General features: G+C 38.0%; 1 protein-coding gene across 1 annotated transcript in view; it reads right to left on the bottom strand.

The window, feature by feature from the left end:
* LOC129235161 (calmodulin-regulated spectrin-associated protein 1-like) overlaps positions 1-25,394 on the bottom strand; it is a 48,940-nt gene extending 23,546 nt beyond the window's left edge. Inside the window, exon 1 of the mRNA XM_054868853.1 lies at positions 25,312-25,394. Coding sequence (XP_054724828.1) covers positions 25,312-25,394 — 83 coding nt within the window. The remainder of the gene's footprint in view (positions 1-25,311) is intronic.
* Positions 25,395-25,630: the final 236 nt, after the last annotated feature.

Genomic DNA, 25,630 nt, shown 5'->3' with positions numbered 1-25,630 from the left:
TAACGTTTTTGAGTGACGCACATGAAGAGATCACAAGAGAATTTGCGATAATTAACTGAGGAGACATTCAAAATGGATATTTCGGTCATCAATACGTTCTTAAGTACATGTGCATATACAGATGTGCCGAAAAATCTTGTGAAGATTAAATTGGGTGATCGTAAAACAGAAATTTAGGCCAAAATCTGATTTTTTTTTTTGTGATTACAATTCCTTATTCGTAGAAAGGAAGTAAAGTGAAATGAATCAAAGATCCTTTAAATCCCTGATAATTTTATCAATTTATTTCTGTTTGATTTTTTTTTTTTTTTTTTTGCCATCGGCCATCGGCCATCGGCCATTTGGAGGAAGACTATCGGCCATCGGCCATCGGCCATCCTTGAACAATCGGCCAACAATCGGCATCGGCCAAAAAATGCCATCGGTCGAGCCCTAGCTAATTGTGAACTTTTTTTTTTGACTTCGTCAAAGATTGAACAAAACATTAATTTGGGTGTCAGATTAAGTTGAGTTTTTGTCTATTCTTAAATATAATTTAAATATTATTTTTCTACTTACTTTCTCTGTCATTGTCCGTGCATTTCACATTAAAAATCATTCTCGCAAGACAAAGATAAAATTTCAAATTATTTTCTTCTTTTTTGAATACCATGGAAAAAGAAAGAAAGTTATAATAAATTATTGTTACAACTACTAAATGCCTATCTTATTAAATGCATGTTTTTCGGAATCCAATGTCTGAATATTCGCCTCCGTCTTCACTGCCGATATAATTGCGGTTTGGGTATCCCATTCGAAGGCTGCTGTTGGTCCAACTAATGAGTATAAACGCCTTGAGCTAGGTTTGAACGAACAAGGAAGCAGATGTCATGTCATTGAAGCTGAGAGTGCCAAAAAACTGGTGGATGAAGAAAATTTATCTCACCAGTGAGAGGCCGTAAACATACAGCAGATAAATTTACTTTACCTACCAGTTTGTTCGCACTCTCAGCTTCAATGAGGTGACTTCTGCATCCCTCCCGATTGTTTCGATTCCAATTTGCGAAATCCATAGCAAAATGGAAATCGTAGCCTTGCGACAGTCTGAGGCTCGATACTATGGAAAATGTTTTTTTTTTCAAGTCAATGGTTCGCGATTCAAAATTAAATAATGCTAAGCTTTGTTTGCTACTGCAAAGTTACGAAATTAGAAAAATGACAAGAAGTCTAATTTTGGTTCACCTTGGTTTAAGATAAAACAACTGTTGTCTTTTTAAATTACGGGTTGGACCATCTCGAATCTCGTTGCTACAAACAGCATTGGGAAATTACTTTCCTAAATTGCTTTTAAGAGCAATTACATGTTTAATTAAAACCGCCAGTTGTGTTATGCTTTTTAAATAATACCACGCATTATGATCTTACGCATCAAATTTAGATTTAAACAAATTTTCGTTTTTTGATTTAAAAAAAAGCCGCTAAAACAATTACTGTGTTTGTCCCTTGTGTTAATTCAAATAACCAAATTTTTCCCAAATAAAGTTCGAGTATGAACGGTTTGCTCATTAACGCGTATATATATTCTCCTGTTTCTGTTTTATTTTTTAGATTGATACTTCGTTCATTTTATGTATTTAGAGCAAATTTTCTCGGAAAAAATGGACCTTGTTTCGCTCGAGTCTCCAATCTATTTAAAGTTGCGTCTTCCCACTTTGTGCGGTACATTTTTTTATATTTTTGTGTGCGATGGCCCAAATTTCTGCTGATGTTCTGCGAAATTAAAAGCGCGCAATTCCATTTTACATCAAAAGACTTTCTATTCATTCCAAAATAAACCTGTAACATAGGTACAATACATTTATCAAACATATTCACATCATAATTCTAGGTATAAGCTTGGATATTTACATTTCTATGTGGCTAATTTGCTGAATGATTATATATGCAATCCAATAGGTTCATATTGGAAAAAGGAAAAAGTTCCATTACTTTTAATTTATCATTATTCGATTAATTAAACAATGATCTTTACGATGGACCAGCCAAACCCCATCCGCCTTTCTTAGGTTAATCCAGATAGACAAAAATTAGTAAATATTTTAACTTAAAAAAAAAAAAAAAAAGTTTTCGACTGTAAATCGCTTTTTGGTGCAACATTATCGGCCAAAAAGTATCGAATTGCGGAAAAAAAGAGAATTTCAAAAAATCCTGAATTGAGTCAGATAATCTCGATCTTTTCTTTGTTTACATTCCGTTACTTGATAAGCCGTGACCTTGAAAGAAGCATTTTCAATGTGGTGACGGTCCCTAAAATGTTTTTCGTTAATAACTCCTGTTCTACCGCACGGAATGCAGTGAAATTTCGTACCCTGCCTGTATTTTGCTGTCTAAACATAATTATGTAGCAAAAAAATTGGGGTTCCTATTTGAAAATCAAGAGTTGGTGCTCATTTTGCTTTGTATATGGTCCCTCATCAAAATTTTACCTACGTAGTTTTAAAGAAGACTTCAAACCAAGTCGGATGACACCTTTTTTTTCCTTTCTAGCATGTATAATGGCCGAATAATTAAAAGTGTTTCGTTTTTTTTTTTTTTTTCTATGACTGTCATGATAATTTGATCAATTTCAGAAGCAACAAAGCTTAATTTCAAGACTGCTGAATTTATAAGTTGAAAATTGAGTCGAATTGTAACGTCACTCACCGTGGACAGATCCTTATACCGTAATCTTGTTATTCCTTACGTTCTTCCTTATATATGTGCTTAATTTAAAGGAAAAAAGAGCGTTAATTTAGAAAATAAACTTTTGATTTCCCCTTTGATCCAAGTTAATATGTTTGGTGAACTACTGTTCTCAAAATAATAGCTTTAGTGTGTTAAGAGACATAAATTAAAGCAATTTTCAGGTGGTGGTTTGGTCCGGCACGAGGGCTGCTGGCCTCCCTTGGAGCTAACCATAGCATTTTTTTTTTTTTTTCACGCAGGAGGGGTGAAAATGACCTTCCCCTGCGCCATTTTGAATACACGTAAGAGTGATACATCTGTTATATCTTCGTTTAGTTCTGGTTTTGGTTCTGTGGTTCTGATGCCGGGGAAGAGCCATAAACTTATATTTTATGCTTCCGCTAAATTAAAAAACTGGCAAAGAAAGAATGAGACTTTTTTGTAAATTAATAATCCTGAATAGTTTAGTTGCGTAGGCAATTCGAACCCCGAGATAGCATAACACCAACTTCGATCTATCATCTTCGTTATTATTGTATTTAAAATTTGAAAAGTCGCTGATGGAATCGGAGTGCCAAAATTCATTTTTACAGATAATAGGAACAGGAAAAGAGTCCCCAAAACGTACTCGTCGCCGTTCTCATGCCAACCTGTGGGAATCATTATTTGGAGTACTGATCACGGGATTAATTTATTTACACCTGATTTTATTTACACGAGGCGTTGTGATTATGATCCGGAAAACTTGTTAATTTCTGGCATTTATGAGTTTTAAATTTTCTTTTATGTGCTAAATGGATGCATTCCCCGGCTTCGCACGGTCTACCTCGAAAATAAAAGTTGGGTCAAATGATGCGTGTTCAAGAATCAGGCTTCAATAGGGGAAAAAAAAAATAATGTAAAATTTCCCGTCAAAATGATCATTCTTAAAGAAAGAAAACGGCAAATAAAACATTCCCGAATCAATTAAACGCAACCTTCCTGATTATCTTCTGATTGCAGTACAAAAAAAAAAAAAAAAAAAAAAAAAGAAGAAGAAGAAGAAGAAGAAGATAAATCGTCAAATAAAAATCGAAACGGGAAATTTTCACCACAAAACAAAATCAAAATGTTATTTAGTCACAGCCGAGAAAAATGGCGCTAAATTTGAACTGATCGGGTATTTACTTCAGGTAGAAAGAGCCATTTAAGACCATTGTCGGGCCCTAAAATTAAAATTCGAACGGTTCGACTCTTTTTTTGGCGTTCGAAACCTCCCCCCCCCCCCACCCTACATTCCCTCTCGGGTGCACAAGTACCTTCTTGCCAAATTTGGTTTGCGGAGATCCGACGTAAACTGGATTTGTATCTAGGGAACATACACACACATTCTTTGTTTTATTTATATAGATTTTGCAACGTGAATATTTTTCTGTCTATGGGGCTGCTAGGAATTAGTTCGATACTCTGGTTTTACACCGGAAATAAGTGAAAAAAAATTACAAAGCAAACGCTTAGAAAAAAAAAATTGTTTTCATTATTTCAAAATTTTTTAGAAGGGAATATCCTGATCTCTCGCTTAACTCACGCAAATATTGGTTTTGAAACGGTTGGAAAAGGGGGGGGGGGGGTCCATAAAGTAAGTGTTGAAATGGCAAACGGTGGTCTATGGATTCAGTGGATCAATTAAAAAACGGATCATCAGACTGGTGTCAGAAGAAAATTTGCAGTTTTCGTTTTTTTTTTTTTTTTTTTGTCACGCACTGTTATGAGCAGTAGCATAACTATGGGGTCTAGCGCACCCGGCGAACTAAAGAAATTGCGCCCCCTCCCACCAGGGGGTCGCCCACGGGAAGTCATCGGAGGTCATTGTGACATCCCCCCCCCCCAAAAAAAAAATTTTTTTTTTTGGAACATTTTAGACTAATTGATTCGACAAATAGGAGGCAGCATTGTAAATTTTTTTTTCTTATTTCCTTTTTTAGAACTGTTTTCAATGATACCCAAGTTCCTTCTCAGTAGATTATATATACCCCCCTCTAACTCTTTTTCGTTTTTTTTTTTTTTAATTTTCTTTGATGCATTTTTTAAATTATGTAATCAAAATAAAAAAATCTCAAAAAAACTTTTTTTTAATCAGTCGAAACGCCGCCCCCCTGGCTGCTGCGTCCCTGGCGGGAGCCATTCCTGCCAACCCCGCGTATGAGTCTACGCGTTATGAGTCTATGCTTACAATACTCCTCTTCCCAAATTAAATGATTTTATAGTAAAAGCCACCAGTTTTTTGTAAGCATTAAAATTGCACACATTTATATACTTAAAACATCCACCCTTAGATGGGTTCTACGTGCGTCCCTCACGCTGTGACAGTGTATTGTCCGTTTGACTTCTGTTCATCCGGCAATTGATTACTCCGCGACATGCGACGGTTAACCATCTCAAACTCCTATCTGGATGTGTTTAAAATAAAGGCAAAAGACACTAGCTTGAAATTATTCCTCAAAAAATTTAACTGTCTTGACTCGTCACGGTGAGAAGTACGTAGGGCCTTTTTAGTGATCTGCCTTAAATAGTGTAGAACCGCGGATGTAGATTTTTTGGGTCAACTTTTTCACCCATTTTTTTCCCCGGTCTAATAAGTGTAATATGTATGACCGAACTTATTTCCTTTAGAATAAAAGCACAGCTTCTTGAGGAAAAAAAAAATCCATACATAGCGAAAACATCATCAATTAAGAGTTGCGGCGTTCTCTAGTTCCTTTAACGCACAGAATGGGGTCGTTTCCAAAATTTTAAAAGTATTTTTTTCGGAAAGAGCATGCTTAAAAACATGGAATCTGACCATTTTTTAAATAATTTCTTTAAGTTTAATATTTTTAAAAAATCATTTAAATCGGTGCTCTTTCATCGTTTAACGCTTCTGCCGATGACATCACAAATGATGAAATGCCATTCAGTGTTGCCATTCAGGATCCAAAATATTTAATTCGCATCTTTACTCACGTGTATTGGCAACAATATGGTTGGTAGCAAGCGCAGAGCGCAATTTTAATTCGCTGCTTGATTATCATAATGTGGAAACGTAGTAGAAGGATGCGGCAAAGTGCATCATTTGTGACGTCATAAAGACCACGCCTTGTTTTAAAAATCGGACATTAAAAATAATTAATTTAAAAAAAAAAACTGTTGGGAAAATAAAAGTATTTTCTGGGCTCAAGTTATTTTTTTTTTTTTTTTTTTTTGCTCATTCTATCCATTTCAATGACTAAAAGTAGTATTTTTGACTGAAGAAAACCACCCCATTGGGCGGAGAAAAAATGTATATAATACATTTATAATTTGAATTCTGACATTTTGAATTCGAATTATATTTTTCGCAATCATGAGTTGCGAAAGGACCCTACTCATTGGGGGCTGTTGTTTCTAGAAATAGCGCCTGGCATACAAAGCCTACCCTTTCTCCTGGGCGGTTATGTATGTGTGTGTAAGGACGTGTACTAGTATGTGTGTGCAGGGCATGTACGCCACCGACCAGGTAGCCATGGGTGGACTGCTGCTAGTTGAGGTCAGGAACCGGACCACATGTAATGTCAAATGAAAACAATAAGCAATCATGATTGCCCAAAATCGTGTAGCATCATTTTTAGCCGCTTTTTAATTGTTGCTAAAAATAATGGAAAAAAAGAATTATTACAGTAATTAGAAAATTATTTCTTTTTATTTTTAAATTGAGACAGCAAAGTAATTTCAAGGCTGAAGTTTAGCAATTATGTCGACGCTCGTTACCAACGACCACTCCCCCCCCCCTTTTTTTTTCAATGCAGGAATAGTTTTTCAAATTTATGTATGATCTTAAAAGGAAAACAAGAATAGACTAACAAAATAATAAAATAGTTATGTTTTAAAAATGATTTTGCCAGTTTCTTTCTCTTGCTTTAAATTTTATGCTGAAATACTCTATCCATAAATTACACATAACTTTAAAATTATACGTTTAACGACAAAATACATTGAAAATAACCGGAAAAAATCGTTCATTTTTAAAATTAAATTTTTTTTATATGTTTGGTTTAAATTTTTTCCAAGTATATATCTTCTCCTCTTACATAGATATGATAGAAGCTTTCCTCTTTCTTCAAAAATACAATGCGTAATGTCTACATTTGTTCGCGATTTTCATCATTTCATCCTTTACCAACCTGTAGTTGCTTTCAAATGGAAATGTTTTAAACTTAAAAGCATAAAATGTTTTAATATCAGTTTTCGAGTACTTAAACCTCAGGGTAACGAAAGAGAAAAAAACTTAATTTTGGACGTTACATTGGAATGAACGATGCAATTTGGACGCCGTAATGGACGTTAAAATAACATTGCATCTATGTATGGCCTGGGGAACAGGACTTCGTGCATATAACGGAAGGGTCGCAGAGCAATAGAGGGTCGTTCTAAAGAGCGTTGACTGTATGGATTGTATGCTAGTCAAGTCATTATTTTGAAAGTGTTTTCAAAAGCATTTTCTCTTACTACATACGTACTGGTTTAAAAAAATTTCTTTCGAGCTTGCCATACTTAAAACAAATTGGCGGGACCATGCAGAAGGGCGTATATATAGTATAATATGTAGTATAATATTTATTTTGCCCATATAGAGCACATGCTCTTTATGTGCAAAATAAAACATTTAGAGTAAAAGAACTTGTTTTCGTAAGCCGTCACTTTCGCGAAAATTATGATATCGATGATTTTGTGGATTTTATGTGAACTGAACCGAATGTGGATTGTGTATATTGAAATTTTTCGTGAGGCTAAAATTCTCTCGATTACAACGGTCTCGTGAAAATCAAGTTACCAGCGCAGTAGGAGACGAGAAATTTTCGAAATTCCGATAATTCTTTGAGCAAGGAAATCGAAGTTTTTAACTTCGATACGGTGATTGATGCAACTCCATGATTACTATTCCTAAATCAGGGCTACTGAGTCGCACGGAAAATGACCGACTACGACTTTGGGGATTTTAGAGTCTCCAACTTCTAGACCCAAAAATCAATCCGACTCGGACTCCGCAGTAATCCTTTAAACCAAGCATCTAGCGCCATCTCTTGCTCGCTAGAATTTAGCGAACTATTAAATTCGTTCAGCGTGCAGTGTTTCTAGTTACAGATGAACTTTTGTGATTGTGATATCTTTAAATGTTTCGTTCTCAGGGTAAGAAGAAAAAGAAAAAAAAAAAAAAAAATCCAGAACCTCTACTCCTCCTACCTTTTGGGAAATTGTTTATTTTATGTGAAAATTTCCACCAAATTATTTATCAAAGAAATTACACAATTGCTTTCGCATGATAATTCCGAAACAGATTAAAATTATAAGAAGCAATAAACTGAATGTGGGACGGAATATAATACCCTCGAACAGACTTAAAATGCCTCTGATCTCCACGAACGTTGACGCTGGGCTGGGAGTCTGACTAATTAACCGACAGGATAACAAATAAAAGATGCTGAAAGCGTTCAGCTACTGAACGGTTAGTTAACAATTTTATTTTTTATATTTAGGGATGTTGTATCGCATTTTCTTAAATAAACCAACAGTCAAATGGTGAAACGATTGACCGTCGCACTTTCGCGGACACGAGATTGCTGCTGAGGAAAGCAGACAAAACACCGCAGTAGAACAGCCTTCAGCACCCTTTTAAGTAGTACATGAGCAATTATATATACGCTGATTTGAAGTGTTTTACTAAAAACTGGTAGTTGTATAATTGTTGAATTACTTGAGAAAACGTGTTATTTGGTTCTGCAATTGAAGCAAACGATACAATTAAAATGAATTTATTAATATAAAAATTAATAACAGAGATTTTTCACCAATGAATTACCATAGCAACACATGAAGAAGTTAAGTGAAACCAGAATAAACCGACATTTTTTTTCACTCTTTCAGTAAACCAACCGCCATTCAAACAATGGACAGTAACAGCGTGTCGTAAGTAGAAGTCTTTTAAGAGGCATAATTAAGACAATTTTATTTACTAAATTTCAATTTCTCGAAATTCTATTCTAAAAAAAAATTGAAATTTGTTTAAATCAGCACCATTTTTTGATGTTTTTTGTTTATTCTTGCGAAGACTAATCTTCCTAGTGATGAAATCACATAAAAATTAAATTTTGGGGCTTCTCCTATTAAATTTAGTTTTCTAATTAAATCTCTCTCACATTTGTAAAAAGTTAAAGGGACCCGAAGTCTCAAAATCAGCAGTCTTGCTGTCACGTGGCGGAAGGGATGATGACGAAGGATACATGGTAATCAATCTATGGATTATAATTACGTTTTGGTCGGCGCAGCAGCAGTTAATACCCGCCTCCACGCTGTTTTGAACGCTGTTATTTTTCTATTGACAAAGAAGATACTTTTTAATATATATAAGCGATCTGTTACCTTTTTGACTGGTAGTTTCATATTTTTCTTCTTTTGTTGATATTGGTCTAATTGAATCGGTCATTATGAAAAAAGGTGTCAACTATATTTTTGTTTCAAAACTCACTTTACGGCTGTTTCCCATCCGTTTAACTTCAACTCATTGGTTCCACGTGTAAAAGGCTCGAATCTATTTTTCTGAGGTAGTTCGGTCAAGCTCGAAATTCACCTTGCGAGATTAGTTCCGATCGTCTCTCTAGATGGCGCTGAAAATCGCAGTCTCGCAGAATGAATCTCGCAAGTTCGTATTCTAATCACCAAACGAAGAAGAAAAAGTGACATTTCGCGCTCTTACTTGCGAGCGAAATGTCGACTGCCCTGAAGCAGGGTGCTTATTCCAAGCTCGAAATTCACCTTGCGAGATTAGTTCTGATCGTCTCACTAGATGGCGTTTTAGAGAAAATCGCAGTCTCGCAGAATGAATCTCGCAAGTTCCAATTCCAATCTCCAAAAGAAGGGGAAAAAGCGACTTTTCGCGCGTTTGCTTGCGAGCGAAATCTCGACTGCCCCAAAGCAGGTGAGATTATGCGATTTTTGTGATACAATTATGGGAGTTGGTTTTTCTGAAAGGTATTGGCTCGGGAAAGCGAATTTGGATGTTGCCAATCCCGGAAATAGTTCAGGGAAAATATTTACAAAAAAAATAACACGGGGGGGGAGCTACTTTTCCAATCATTGTGATTTCCGGGAGTTTTTTTTTTATTTCGACGATGCTAAATTAATTAGGATTTGCAACGATAAAAAAGTGCAGGGGGGGGGGGGGGGGTCATAACTGTACCGGGGGGGGGAGTGGTTTTCTGTTCCATTTTCGTGACGCAAAAACGGGAGTTAGTTTTTTGAAAGGTATTTGCACGAGGAAATCGAATTAGGATGTGGCCAACCCTAAAAATGGTGCAGGATGCAGAGGGGGGGGGGGGTTATAACTGCAAACATAAAATAGGTATACATGCAACATTTCTAGCTTTACAACAAGTTTTCAAAGCTTAAAAGGCTTATAACAACATTATAATGCACAAACATCCGAATTAAATTGCAGACTCGTGTTTCGGAGATATTAAGAGCTCCTTTTTCAATGTAAAAGATGCGAGTATATGAATAAAAATGCATTCTCGGCTAAGGTTGATTATTTCCATTGATTTCATTTTCTTTTAACCAAATCTATCACTTAGGAAATAAGATGGGGGGGGGAGGGATCGGGGGTCCCCTATTTTCAAGAGATAATGCATTTGAAAAAATTAAGGGGCTATAAATTTCCTACGCCGTCTTATTTTTTTTTTTTTTTTTTTTGACAGCTCGACGGCCAGCACAAATGCGTCTAGGGCAAATTATATAAAAAGCGTTCATAATTTTTATTTGTTTTCTATACATTCTCCCACTTAAAATTTAGTTATAACACAAAAGTACTAGTAATTGTTTCTGAAAATTGTATGAATTTCATGTTTACACAGAATATTACAATCCCCTGTTTTTGCGTTTTTAGGGGGGGAGGATGACACCACAAATTACTGCCCCCCCCCCGGACGTGACCCATGCTAGGCACGCCACTGACGAAGGTTTTTTTTTCTGCGTTATTTTGTTGTAAAATACCCTTCCCTTTTTTCCCCTAAATTTTTTAAAATACCCACTGTTATTTCAAAAGAGGGTGTAGAGTTCTTTTCATAAGATTTCAATTGAATTCAATTTGTAAGAAAATTTATTTTTCTTCATTGAAATTTGATATTGATTAACGAATTACAAAATAGTACCGAGGCTGGTAATTCTGGGGAATTGATTCCAAAATTTGATTTTCCATTTCGCTGACATCAAAATTAGCAATATTGTGCAAATACTGTATTTGATTATACTGTAAGCATTTGTAAATTGGCTGCTGTATAATATGATGCATTTGAAAGAAAAGAGAATACATCAAAACGCTCCTTTTCATTTCTTCTTCAATTTAGAATCTTTCCCTTTGATTGAACTTACTTTAAAGTTCTTTATCAGCTGAAGTGAAACTATGATTAAAAAAATTATTTCCTTTGCCAATATTTTTCAATATATTTACAGAAGCGAAGTTTTTATTTATTTTAAACTGCTCTTGTAACCAAGATTGCTGGTTTAACTTTTTAATCTTGAAAATAAAGATGGAATTATGTAATCATATGTACAAGTTGTTTGTTTTAAAAAATGAAATCTAGAAAAGTACTTTTTTGAAGAACAATTGAAAAGCAATACTTAGAAGAAATGGGATCTTGAAAACAGGAATAATGAAGAAATAAAATTTTTTATTTAGCATATACTTATTAAATTATAACTTTTAAAGATAAGAGAGAAAAAACTCTGAAATATGTCTTCGAAACTGAGATTGTTGTTATAATTACAACTGATAGGGGGGAAGGGAGGGTATCCCCAACAGTCTTGGTTTTTACATAACCAATCATAATATGGAAGATTATATACTCTGTTATGGTGTGCTCTCATCCCCAAAAGCTCAATTAGCCCAACAAGCCTTTTACATTTTACATGGGGTGCCCCCCCCAAGAGCAACGGCCCCCCAAATATCACGAAGACTCCCCTCTCCAAAAGCAAGAGCCCCCAAAATGAAAAAACACCCCTAAAAATTTCAATGGTGCAGTTAGCGAAATGACTTAACCCCCCTCCTCCTTGGTGCGCACACCCCTGTATTTTAGTCTTTTATATATTCAATTTGAATGGCAGGTTTTTTCATGAAGACTTTCGGGTGCATCTAAACCTTTCGCACTCTGCACTTCATTAAACACGACAACAATAATAACATATATTCAATCCACGATTACGGACAATTTATATTTCTTCGTCTGCATTTATGATAGTAAAGATTTTTTTTTTTTAATATCATGATTATTTTTTAAGGTTATTATTATTACTATTGATTAAAGTTACTAATATCGATGGTGTTATATTGTAAATCAACATATTTTACGTTTAATTTTCAACTTATTTATGTATTGGCTCCCCCCCCCTCTTCTATAATTGTTTTAGACACTGTAATGTTGAAATATGCATAAAACATGACTTACCTTTTGCCATTTGAGAATGCTTTGAGCACCGGAGCCCTCGGGGTTTAACAGATGGGCAAGTTCGACCCATTTTTTCTTTTTATCCTCTTTCGTGAATTCCTATGAGAATTTATTCTTATGGACGCTTGGATTTTCTTAAAGAAAATCTAAGATGATTTAAATGTGATTCTTCGTCACACAAAATGTGTACTTTGAAGCAGCCATTTGCAGGCCTTTCAGTGATTCTTCAAAGTTCGCGCCTTATCGTACACGGATGAAGCGAAACAAAAACTACGTGCGCTGAAAGAACATTGGTTGAAAGAAGTCACGTGCCTCAGCGCGCCTCTCATGCTACCCGTAACCGGCGAAAAATCCTCTCCCCCCTTCGCGTTTCTTCTCTTAAACTCGCCCGTTCGCCGACAGCTGGGAGTTGGGACCTTGGAATCGCAGATTGCGAGATATTTACGTCAGAGCGGATCACGTGACGAGAAATGTCGAAGTCGAAAGCAAAGAAGCTTGGAATGACCTCCAGGTCAGATTATGCGATTTTGTGATACAATTATGGGGTTTGTTTTTCTGAGCCGGTCAATTTAGACATAAAAATAATGATCAAATAACAAAAATTCCGGGAGAAAGCTAAATTTTTGTAGAGACCTTGGGTTTAGCATTACAAATAAAGTGCCAAAAGTCCCCGTCGATCCCATGTGCGCTAAAAAAGTTATTCGGGGTCAAAGGTCAAAATTTTAGGTTTTTTGGATTTTTCTCAAAAACGGTAAGTTTTATCGAAAAGTACCTCAGACCAAAGTTGTAGATCTCAAAATTCTCTATAAAAATGGTCCTTATGATTTTTATCTCCAAGACCAAACCATTTCCCAGATATTGCGTACTCTCAAAAGACAGCCAGTCACTTACAGAATCCCCTCTACTCGCATGGCCTTGAATAACATCTGGCTATTCTAATCCGTGTGGCATCGTTCACGTACCCGGAGGTGCCCAACCCACTAAGGGCATGGGCGCACCCCTCAATATCGTGGAGCCCCCCCCCCTCAAAAACAAAAGCCTTCTCCAAAAACTGAGAAAAATACCCCTCTAAACACCCCCCCCCCCTTTTAAATGTTTTTTTGAGCTCTCAAACTGTAACCACATTTTATTCAATAAAACATAGTTTGGCTGGCGAGTCGCATTATTATCTTGACTCCTGACAATGTTTGGCCTTAGTGATACATTGTAGTTAAGATTTCTAGATTCTAAAATCCATCTCTCTTGGTTAGACAACAAACTGTGGTTGACGCTTCTTCATCTAATTTTGCGCGTCGTCTCACTGCTTTAGTATAACGTGAGGTATTGGAAATCATATAATTCAATAGTTACGCAATCAAGCACCATTTCTTTTAAAGTTTTATCTGATATTCCTTTTTTAAGAAGATGATCCGAGTTTTCCCACTTCTGCTTATCAAAGAACTCAAGTTGAAATCTGGAATTGTAAATTTTCGCTGTACAATCGAATTCTTCAAACTTGTCATCGTATTATGTTTGGATCATCAGCTCTTGTTCTGCAAACTGGTTACTTTGAGAATCTAAAAAATATAACACTAGGTATTGCGGATGACCATCAGAGAACTTGTTTCGAGACGGATTACGACGACCAGTTCGAAGATGGACAAAGAACATTTATAATTCCAGATTTCAATTTTGAAGCTGAGAGAATACTATGAGCTCATTGATAAGCAGAACTGGTAAAACTCGGCAGCTCCCTCTTTCAAAAAGGGGACTTTCGATAAAACTTTGAAAGAAATTGCTTGATGGCGTACCTACTGAGTAGTATGACTTTCAAAACCTCACATGTCATACTAAAGCAGCGAGACGATAGGTAAAATAAGAGAAAGAAGTGTCAGGTACAGTTTGTTGTCTAATCAAAAGGGATGGATTTATTCGATTCAGATTAGAATCTAGAAATATTAAGCCACAATACCATCAAGCCACAATTTCAATCAAGACTGAAAATTATGAGAAGCAAAATAGTTCAACTCGCACGCCAAACTTATGTTTTATTGTAATCAATGTGGTTACAGTTTGAGGGCTCAAAACCCATTAAAGTTTCTTTAGCAACGTCTTTTGTTTTAAAGGGTGACTTATGTGGGCTGTTGCAAGCCACATTTATATTTTAAAATTTTTATACTTAACCTTTGTTCTCTATCATAGGTAAATTTGACATTTTGAGCCAAAGTTATGGGTTAAGTGGAGAATTAACTTTTTTTTTTTTACTAGATAAGAAATGCTTTCTTATTGCTCTTTTTTTCCGTATCTATGTAAGAATTAATTAATATGAAAGCAAACTTTTACAAATTATAACTTCTAATGTTTTTTCTCTAGGTACGGAGCAACACTGTGTTAATCAATTCGGACACTATATTGGTCAAATTCAAGATTCAACGCATGTGTGGAACTTTAAAATACAGTTTATTATTAAAATGATCTTATGCAATGTGTAATCTACACAGAAAGCCTGCTCTTAAGAGCGATAACATCAAATTTATCAAATTTTGATACTTGATGAAATTATTGTAACTTTTTCCAGTTTTTATGCATTTATGATCAACTTTAAGGCGGAGCGACACCTCAAGATATTTTCTGCGGTCGAAATCGTTTTGCATAACCAAATATCTCTACAAAAGGCAACTTTTCCGGGTTATTACTTAGCGTTTATCAGATTTTGATTTTTTTTTAATCCACCCTAATGAACATATCCAATACTTCAAAAGTAAGTCTACCTCGTACTAGAGCGGTATTAAGTGAATATGAATCCAGCTTTTGTTGTAAAAAACACTGCTTATTTTGTGGCGAGGAAGCCGATGAAGAGGCTGAGAAGAACAAAACGCAGAATTATTGCAGAAAAATTCTTAAATTTTCTACACTTGCATTCAAAGAATCCCTTTTAAAATTAGCTAAAGATCGTTCGGAGGTGTACCAAGAGCTGCCCTTGCACGTTTTAATTTTGAGTGTGATTTAGTCGCTGCTTTATGAATATTTCTGCGATAATTCTGCGCTTTCTTCTTCTCAGCCTCCTCATCCGCTTCACAGCCACAAAATAAGCAGTGTTTTTGAAAACAAAAGCTAGATTCAAATTCACTTAATCGCGCTACAGTACGAGGAGGACTTACTTTTGAAGTATTTGGCCTTGGAATTAAATCCTCACGTTGCTGCAGAGATTGAACTTTTCCGGGTGTATGATTTTCTGCAATCCACGCGAATTGTAACGGACTTTTGACTTCTTAAATAATCAGCATTCTTATAACTTCTCCCGACACTTTAATTGTATTAAAGTTGGCATTCCACGACTGCCCAGCACCACAGTTTCACCTTCAGTCAAAAGTTTGTTGCAAATATAGAAAAATTGTGACATTTTTCTTAAATATTGATCAGCACAAACAGTAGACGCTTGTAATAAATACGTTTATTCACTCGAATTACACGTTTAACTTTAAAAGAAGCATGTACGTCAGTCCACCTAGAAGGGGTCATGGCCCAGACTGCGCCATAAAATTTTTAGGGAGATTGTTTTGAGGGTTATTTTTCTCAGTTTTTTTTTGGGGGGGGGGGCTCCGCGATATTGAGGGGTGCACCCATGTCCTTAGTGGGTTGGGCACCCCTGGGTATGTGAACGACGCCACACGGACTAGAATAGCCAGATGTTATTCAAGGCCATGCGAGTAGAGGGGATTCTGTAAGTGACTGGCTGTCTTTTGAGAGTACGCAATATCTGGGAAATGGTTTGGTCTTGGAAATAAAAATCATAAGGACCATTTTTATAGAGAATTTTGATATCTACAACTTTGGTCTGAGGTACTTTTCGATAAAACTTACCGTTTTTGAGAAAAATCCAGAAAACCTAAAATTTTGCCCTTTGACCCCGAATAACTTTTTTTAGCGCACATGGGATCGACGGGGACTTTTGGCTCTTTATTTGTAATGCTAAACCCAAGGTCTCTACAAAAATTTAGCTATCCCGGATTTTTTGTTATTTCCATTGTCTAAATTGACCGGACTATTCAGGGAGCGGGAGGGCGGGGGTGGGGAGGATAAAACTGCACCGGGGGGGGGGGGCAAGTGGTTTTCTATTCAATTTGTGATACAATTGCGGGAGTAAGTTTTCTTACAGGTATTTATTGGCAGGAGGACAACAAATTAGGAATTAGGATTTTGCCAGCGCCGAAAATGGTGCAGAGGACAGGGGGGGATCATAACTGTACCGGGGGAGTGGTTTTCCGTTCCATTTTCGTGACGCAAAAACGGGATTTTGTTTCGCGCTTGCCAATACATTTCAGAAAAACTAATTTGAATGTTGCGAACACCGAACATGGTGCAGGGGGCAAATGGTTTTTAGTGAAATTTTTGTGATACAATTACGGGAGTTGGTTTTTCTGAAAAGTATTGGCACGAGGAAAACGAATTAGGATATTGTCAACCCTGAAAATTGTGCAGGAAAAGGGGGGGGGGGGTCATAACTGCACTGAGGGGCAAGTGGTTTTCCGTTCAATTTTTGTGACACTAAAACGGGAGTTAGTTTTTCTGAAAGGTGTTGGCAAGCGGACAAATTAGAATGTAGCGAACCCCGAACATTTTGCAGGGAAGGGGGGGGGGCAAAGTGATTTTCGGTGGAATTTTCGTAATAAAACTACGGAGTTGGTTTTTCTGAAAGGTATTGGTACGAATAAAACTAATTAAGATTGGCCAACCCCAAAAAATGGTGCAGGGCGCAGAGAGAGGGGGGGGGGGGAGAGCTATAACTGCAAACATAAAATAGGTATATATGCAGCATTTCTCGCTTTACAACAAGTTTTCCATGCTTAAAAGACTTAAACCCACTTTCGCAACATTACAATGCACAAATATCCGAATTAAATTGCAGACACGTGTTTTGGAGACATTAAGAGCTCCTTTTTCAATGTAAAAGATGTGTTTATGAATAAAAATGCATTCTCGGCTAAGGTTGATTATTCCCATGGATTTCATTTTCTTTGAACCAAATCCATCACTTAGGAAATAAGTTGGGGGGGGGGGATCGGGGGCTTCCATTTTCAAGAAATAATGCATTTGAAAAAATTAAGGGGCTATGAATTTCCTACTCCCCTTTATTGGTTTTGACCGCTTGACGGCCTGCACAAATGCGTCTAGGGCAAATTATATCAAAAGTGATCATAATTTTTATTTGTCTTCTGTACATTATCCCACTTAAAATTTAGTTTTTCACAAAAATACTATTTGTTTCTGAAAATTGTATGAATTTCAAGTTCACACAGAATATACAATCCCCCTTTTTTTGCGTTTAAGGGGGGGACACAAATTACCGCCCCGTGTGTCACCTATGCTAGGTACACCACTGACGAAGGTAATTTTTTTTCTGTCTTCTTTTGCTGTGAAATCCTTCTCCCCTTTTATTCCCAAAATTCTTTATTTGTTACCTACTTCATTATTCAATTCCAATTGAATTTAATTTGTAAGAAAATTTATTTTTCTTCATTGAAATTTGATATTGATTAACTAATTACAAAAAAGTACAAAGACTGGTAATTTCTGGGGAATCATTTCCAAAATTTGATTCTCCATTTCGCCGGCTGCTCCTTTTTTCATTTCTTCTTCAATTTAGAATCTTTCCTTTGGGTTGAACGTTTAAAGTTCTTTACCAGCTGAAGTGAAACTATGATTAAAAAATCTTATTCTCTTTACGAATATTTTTCAATATACATTTACCGAAGCAGAGTATTTATTTGTTTTAAACTGCTCTTGTAACCAAAATTGCTGTTTTGACTTTTTAATCTTGAAGATAAAGATGAAATTATGTAATCATAGTTACAAGTTGCTTGTTTTGAAAGGGAAAACTAGAAAAGTACTGTTTTGAAGATATCTTAAGATTGGGTCTTGGAAAACAATACCTAGAAAAAATGGAATTTGAAAACAAGAATAATGAAGAAATAAAACTTCTTATCTAAGCATATGCTTATTAAAGTATAATTTTAAAGGAAAAGAGAAAAAAAACTGGAATATGATTATGATACTGAGATTGTTGATACATTTACAAGTTACAACTGAGCGGGGGTAGGGTTGGTTTTTTCAGAACCAATCCTAATATGGAAGATTGTAAACTCTGTTATGACTGCTCTCATCCCCAAAAGCTCAATTAGCCCAACAAACCTTTTACATTTTGCAGGGGTGCCCCTCCCCCAAATATCGCGAAGACTTCCCCCTCCAAAAGCAAGAGCCCCCCCCAACAAACAAATACCCCTCAAAACACCACCACCATCCCCTAAAAATTTCAATAGCGCAGTCAGCGCCATAACCTAGCCCCCCCCCCCCTGCATTTTAGTATTTTATATTCAATTTGAATTAGCAGATTTTTTCATCAAGACTTTTGGATGCAGCTAAACCTTTCGCACTCTGCACTTCATTCGACACAACAACATATTATTCAATCTACGATTACGGACTATTTATATTTCTTCGTCTGCATTTATGACAGTTAGGATTTTTGTCTTTTTAAATATCATGATTTTTTTTTTAAAGTTAGTATTATTATCATTATTTTGATTATAGAGTTTCTCGGGAAAAATATATTTCATAAAAGACGTTCTTACTAATATAGATGGTTTTATATTGTAAATCAACAAAATGTACGGTTAATTTTTATCTTACTTATGTATTGGCTTTTTCCCTCTTCGATTTTTGTTTTAGACACTATAATATTGTAACGGATTCGGTGCGACTTCCACTTTCTTGAAATGAAGACACAGTTCTTGATAAAAGCACAGGAAATTTATTTACACTATGTACAGGAAAGATCTTCAACAACTGCCAAATTATTCATCAGCAATTAAGCAATTATCACACAACACCGTAAACTCAACGTTTACACACGTATTTACTTCCAAATACGAAAACAACACAGCGAAATGCCTCGCTATAAACAGAGCAAAAATCTCTCGGTTCGAAATATCAAACGAAAAAACTGTTTATATCGCTAACGGCTTAAATACACCGAAAGAATTTTCTCAAATATTCACACACTCCTTCGCGCCCACCGTTATCAAAAATCAATGAACAAAAGGGGGGAATAGGTCGTATATTTTATCGAAAAAAAGGGGTTATATTCATTACGGGAAGGTTACGTTCCTACAATAATTACTATTTACAGGATTTGTAACATTGCCCCCTTCCTAAGGACTGCACGTCCCGGGCAGTACAATCCCCAGAAAGGGTGCCAAACTTCTATCACAAGTTTACAAATATACACATTAATTAATAACTAACAGATACAGAAAACACAATAATAACAAGAAATATTACTAAACATTAAAAGCAAAAATTATCTACAACTTTTATGTTATCAACCATGGTTGTTTACGTAATACTCATGAACTATGGCCATAGTATGGGGCTAACCGATCATAATGTACAACCCTAGGTTTTGCATTAGGTGATTTTTGGATCCTCACTACGATGTCATTTAGTCGGTTAAGGACTTTGTAGGGTCCATCCCAATGCGACTGCAATTTGGGTGACAGACCTTTCCGTCGGATGGGATTCCATAACCAAACCTTGTCGCCTTCGTTGAATTCATGTCCAGTAGACCTTGTGTCGTATCGGGTCTTCATCTTCTCCGCCGCGATGTTGATTCGCTCTCGTGCGAAGTTATGAACGTCTTCCAACCGGGCCTGGAGATCCTGGATGTACTCCTCAGGCGATGAAGGCGCATCCGGAGGACGACCGAAGACGAGATCACAAGGTAGCCGAAGCTCTCGTCCGAAGAGCATCTGAGATGGGGCAAATCCGGTAGTCTCGTGGACAGCACTGCGGTAGGCCAGCAGGAACAAAGGTAGCTTCTTGTCCCAATCCTGTTGATTTCTGGATACCATAAGCGAGAGATTATTCAGGATTGTGCGGTTAAATCTCTCCACCATACCGTCCGATTGTGGGTGTAGTGGTGTTGTCCTAGTTTTCTCAATTCCGAAAATTTGACATAGGTCCTTAAACACAGCAGAGATGAAATTCCTCCCTTGATCGGAATGAATCTGCAAAGGTGTTCCATATCTCGAGATCCAATGTTGGACTAGAGTCTCTGCTACGGTGGTAGCCTCTTGATCTGGAATGGGATATGCTTCCGGCCATTTGGTGAAGTAGTCGATGGAAACAAGAATGTATTTGTTCCCATCAGCTGTTCTTGGTAGAGGACCCAGGATGTCGATCCCAATTCGTTCGAAAGGAGCTCCAACGTTGTACAGATGTAGCTTCCCTCTGCTTCTCTTCTTCGGTCCTTTACGAGCAGCACAGGCGTCACAAGAATGGCACCACTTCTCCACGTCATCCTTCGCCTTGCTCCAGAAGAAGCGCTCCCGAACTTTATTGAGGGTTTTCAAGACACCAAAATGTCCTCCAGTCGCACTACTATGTATTTCTTTCAGAACATCTGAAATCCTTGATCGGGGAAGTAGTAACTGCCACCTAGATGTTTTGCCGTCGTCAGATTCCCATTTTCGGTGTAGCACGCCGTTCCGTAAATGGAGCGAGTTCCATAAAGCCCAGTATCTTTTTGTTGCAGGACTGAAGATGGAAACGTCCTGCCAGCTAGGTCGCCGACTGTCCCTTTCCATGAATTCCAAAATTGGTTTTATGTCGGGGTCTTCAAGTTGATCTTTTCGAACTTGGTCATCACTCCATGGATCAGGTTCTGATGATGTTGGAGTCACTGTCACCTGATAGGCAGTAGGGCTAGTCGTTCCATACTGTTTCTCGATTCGGGAACAATAGTGGCAGTTCTCAGGACAGGGTCTCCTTGATAAAGCGTCAGCATTACCGTGAGATAACCCTTTTCGATGCTTGATCTCCATGTCATATTCCTGGAGCCGCTGTATCCATCTGGCTATCTGGCCTTCTGGATTCTTGAAGTTCAAAAGCCAAGTTAACGAGGCATGATCTGTCCGAAGCAGAAATTTTCGGCCGTAGAGGTAATGATGGAAGTGTTCTACAGCTTTCACTATGGCCAGTAACTCCTTTCTGGTGACGCAGTAATTTCGCTCCGACTTTGATAAGCATTTGCTCCAGTAAGCGATGACATGTTCATTTCCGTCAATTTCTTGGGATAAAACAGCTCCAATGCCCTCGTTGCTCGCATCAGTGTCCAGGATGAAGGATTTTTCAGGCTGAGGATAGGCGAGGATAGGCGTTGATGTTAAAGCCTCCTTCAGTCGTAGAAATGCATCTTCGCATTCTTTGGACCATTCAAACTTTTGCTTGCTCTCCGTCAGCTTATGCAAAGGTCGTGCAATGTTGGAAAAACCCTTCACAAACTTCCTGTAGTACGTGCAGAGCCCCAGGAAACTTCGCAACTGATGGATGTTTTCGGGACGACTCCAACTCTTGACCGCAGATACCTTCTCTGGATCGGTTTGCACACCCTCAGAAGAGATGATGTGACCAAGATAGTTCACTTCCCGGCGGAACAAATTACATTTGGACGGACTTAACTTCAGATTGGCTTCCTTAAGCCTTTGCAGCACCTTCCTAAGATTTGCCAGATGTTCTTCAAAGCTGCGTCCCACGATGATGATATCGTCTAAGTAGACCAGACAGGATTCGTAAGAGAGTCCTCTTAACACTGTCTCCATAAGACGCTCGAACGTAGCTGGTGCATTGCAGAGGCCGAAGGGCATTACTTTAAACTGCCATAAGCCTTGTCCAGTTGTAAACGCTGTCTTCTCTCGGTCATCAGGGTGTATCTCAACCTGCCAGTAGCCGCTCTTCAAGTCCAGGGTCGAAAACCACTTGTGTCCGGAAAGAGTGTCCAAGGTGTCGTCTATCCGTGGAAGAGGGTAACTGTCTTTCTTGGTGATTTCATTCAGCCGTCGGTAATCGACACAAAATCTGGTGGAGCCATCTTTCTTTCGGACTAAGACGATGGGAGAGGCCCAAGGACTGGATGAAGGTTCGATTACATCATTCTCCTTCATCTCTTTCAGGAGGGTTTCAACCTCTTCCTTCTTAGCGAACGGTAGTCGTCTTGGATGCTGTTTAATAGGGGGGTGTTCTCCAGTGTAAATCCTATGCTGCGTTAAATTCGTACGGCCAACATCCTCCGATGTAGATGAAAACAGATGTTTGAAGTCGTCCACCAATTGTTCCGCAGCAGTTCTTTGATCCTTCGATAAGGGTGCACTACCAATTAACTTCGACGTCAAGGACTCAGAAGACACAGTTTCGGGGGAATTGATTCTTCTAATGATGCAGTTTACTGGAGTACAAGTTGCCAACACTTCACCTTTTCGGATATTCCTTGGCCTTTCACTCACGTTGGCGACTCTCACAGGAATTACATCCTTAGAAAGGTCCACAAGCGTAGATGCTACCAGTACTCCTTTTAGGCTATTGCTTAGGTTAGGGTATTCAATGAGTCCAAATCGAAAACTATTGCTTTCTTCAAGGGAGCCAGGTATTAATGATTCTGACCTTGAGGGAATCGATAAATCTGTTTGGGCTATTATTTGATGAGCGGATTTTACATCACTTTCTGCAGGGAAAACGGCTATGTCTTCTCTCATCGAGTGCAGCTCATTAGTCTTGAAGTCGAGAGTGAAGTCATATTTCTTCAAAAAGTCCAATCCGAGAATGAAGGGGTCCGTGATATTAGCGACGAATGCCGTATGATGGTAGGTGGCATTCCCAAACACTATTTCCAAGTCCACTTTACCGTCAATCTCGATCTTGTCACCTGTCACAGTCTGGAGACTTACGCGTGGCGATGTCCACAGCAGTTTCAATCCAAATTCACGAGCCACATCTGTCCTAACGATTGTCACATTGGCTCCAGTGTCGACAATCAGTTTGCAAGGATTCCCATTTACATGGGCGTAAATGAAAAGTCCATCACTGCCACTACTAGAAGAGGAAATCTGCAGAGCTCTGGTGGTGGTGATTTCCTTCCCTCGCGTAGCTTGGCGAGCCGGACAACTCCTTCGCAGGTGTCCTTCACTACCGCATTTCCAGCACTTCTGCTCTTGTTTCTTTTGGGCTGTTATGCTGCTCAGATGTCTTGTCAAGTCACCGAGTTGTCTCTCAAGTTCAGCGAGGTGGGACGACCTGGAATCAGACTCATCAGCTTCCTGAGTCCGGATTAGATGGCGATCCACACGGGTTGCTTCTTGGGCGGCCTCGTATCTCATCGCATACACAACGGCAGAATTCAGGTCTTTGACATCCGCCATCCGTAGAGCTTTCTGGATTTCCGGATCTCGAACCCCGTCGATGTAGTAGTTGAGTGCCAGGTTGTCTCGAACATCCGCAGGACAGTCACAAAAAGCAAGATGAGACAATCTCTCGACGTCCGCCGCTAGCTCTTGCAGGGTTTCCCCGGTTTTCTGGAAACGGGACTTCAACTGGAGTCGGCTGAAATCTTTCTGGCACTTCTCACCGAAGCGAAGCTCCAACGCAGCCGTGAGGGCGGCGAAATCCAGTCGCTGGCTGTCCGGAAGGGTCTGAAGAATGTCCGCTGCGTCACCTCTCAGGGATGCTGCAAGATGGCAGGCCTTGGTAGCAGAGTCCCATCCGTTCGCTTCCGCCACTATCATGAATTGAGTTTTGTAAACCTGCCACGAAGTTTTCCCATCAAATGTGGCAAGTTTAATGGACGGTCGAGCAACCGATGTGGGAGCGCCAAACTGTACAGAGCTGCTTTCCGCGGTCGCCAATCTCCTTTCCACGTCCTTAATTATTTCTTCCTTAAATGAAGTCAATTTCTTGTCTTCTTCTTCCAACTTATTTTCCATATTGGCGATGCGCTCTTCCACAGTATCAAATTTTTCTTCCAGGGCATCGACTTTATCTCCCATGGCGGTTAGTTGATTCTCCATCATGGTTTTCATCGACGTTAGGTCACTTTTCATTTCATCGTGACTTGTAGTGATTTTAGCAGTTAAATCACTATTTAACAGTTCTTGGTTAGTCGCTAATTCATTTTTCAATTGTTCCTGATTTGCAGTAAAACTTGCAGTCAAATCACTTTTCACAGAGGTGATTGCGTCAAGAAGTTGTTTTAATTGTTCATCCATTGCGCGAGTAATCACCATAAAAACAAAGTCCAAATTTAAAAAGTCTTTATGAAAATAATGTCCAAAGTCACACTTACTCCAAGAAAGTCCAGAAGTAGCCCCACGTTGGGCGCCAAATTGTAACGGATTCGGTGCGACTTCCACTTTCTTGAAATGAAGACACAGTTCTTGATAAAAGCACAGGAAATTTATTTACACTATGTACAGGAAAGATCTTCAACAACTGCCAAATTATTCATCAGCAATTAAGCAATTATCACACAACACCGTAAACTCAACGTTTACACACGTATTTACTTCCAAATACGAAAACAACACAGCGAAATGCCTCGCTATAAACAGAGCAAAAATCCTCTCGGTTCGAAATATCAAACGAAACTGACTGTTTATCCATCGCTAACGGCTTAAATACACCGAAAAGAATTTTCTCAAATATTCCACACGCTTCTCGAAATGCGTTGACCGTTATCAAATTTTATCAATGAACAAAAAGGGAATAGGGGTCGTATATTTTAGCCATATGAAAAAGGGGTTGTATATTCATTACGGGAAACTATTTACAGGTTACGTTACTACAATAATTACTATTTACAGGATTTGTAACAATATTGAAATATGCATAAAATATGACTTACCTTTTGCCATTTGACTATGCTTTTTGCACCGGAGCCCTCGGCTCATTTTTCCTTTGTGTACTATTTTGTAAAATTCTCGGTGAATTTATTTTTATAAATTCTAGATTTGCTTCTAGAAAATCTAAAATTATTTCGATGTGATTCTTTGCAACGAAAAACGTATTCTTTGAAGTATGAGCCATTAGCGTGCCAATCGTCAAAATTCGCGCCTTGTTTTGCACGGATGGAGCAAAACAAAAAGTATCTGTGCTGAAAGACCATTGGTTGGAAGAAATCACGGGCCTCCTCCCCTCCCCTCCCCTCCCCCCGCGCCACCAAAACCGGCGAAAAACCCTTTTCCCCATCGCGGCTGGAATCTTGGACTCATCGCCACATCGCAAGATGAATTTTATCACTTCAGAATATTACTTGGTGAGACTTCTCGTCATGTGATCGACTCTGACGTAACGTCTCGAACTTGAAAGGAGAAAAAGCTTGGAATGACCTCCCATGGTTCTTTTCAGCGATACCTTTTCACTTTCTTTTGTTGTCATGCCCCCTAAATATCGTTTTAAATTTTTTTTTTCTTGCGTTTTTATATTTAAACACTGAGAACTACTGGTGTGACTAGTCATGTCAATTTTAAAATCTCGCTTTCTCTGTTTCAACTTTTTCTCTTTTTAAAACGCATTTTGGCGGCGCATATATTTTTCTCCACTTAACTGTAATTTTCGCAATATTTTTACTA

This window comes from Uloborus diversus, chromosome 1 (assembly GCF_026930045.1).
Source record: "Uloborus diversus isolate 005 chromosome 1, Udiv.v.3.1, whole genome shotgun sequence".
In the NCBI taxonomy this organism is placed as follows: Eukaryota; Metazoa; Arthropoda; class Arachnida; order Araneae; family Uloboridae; genus Uloborus; species Uloborus diversus.
This window is presented reverse-complemented; position numbering and strand designations above follow the sequence as displayed.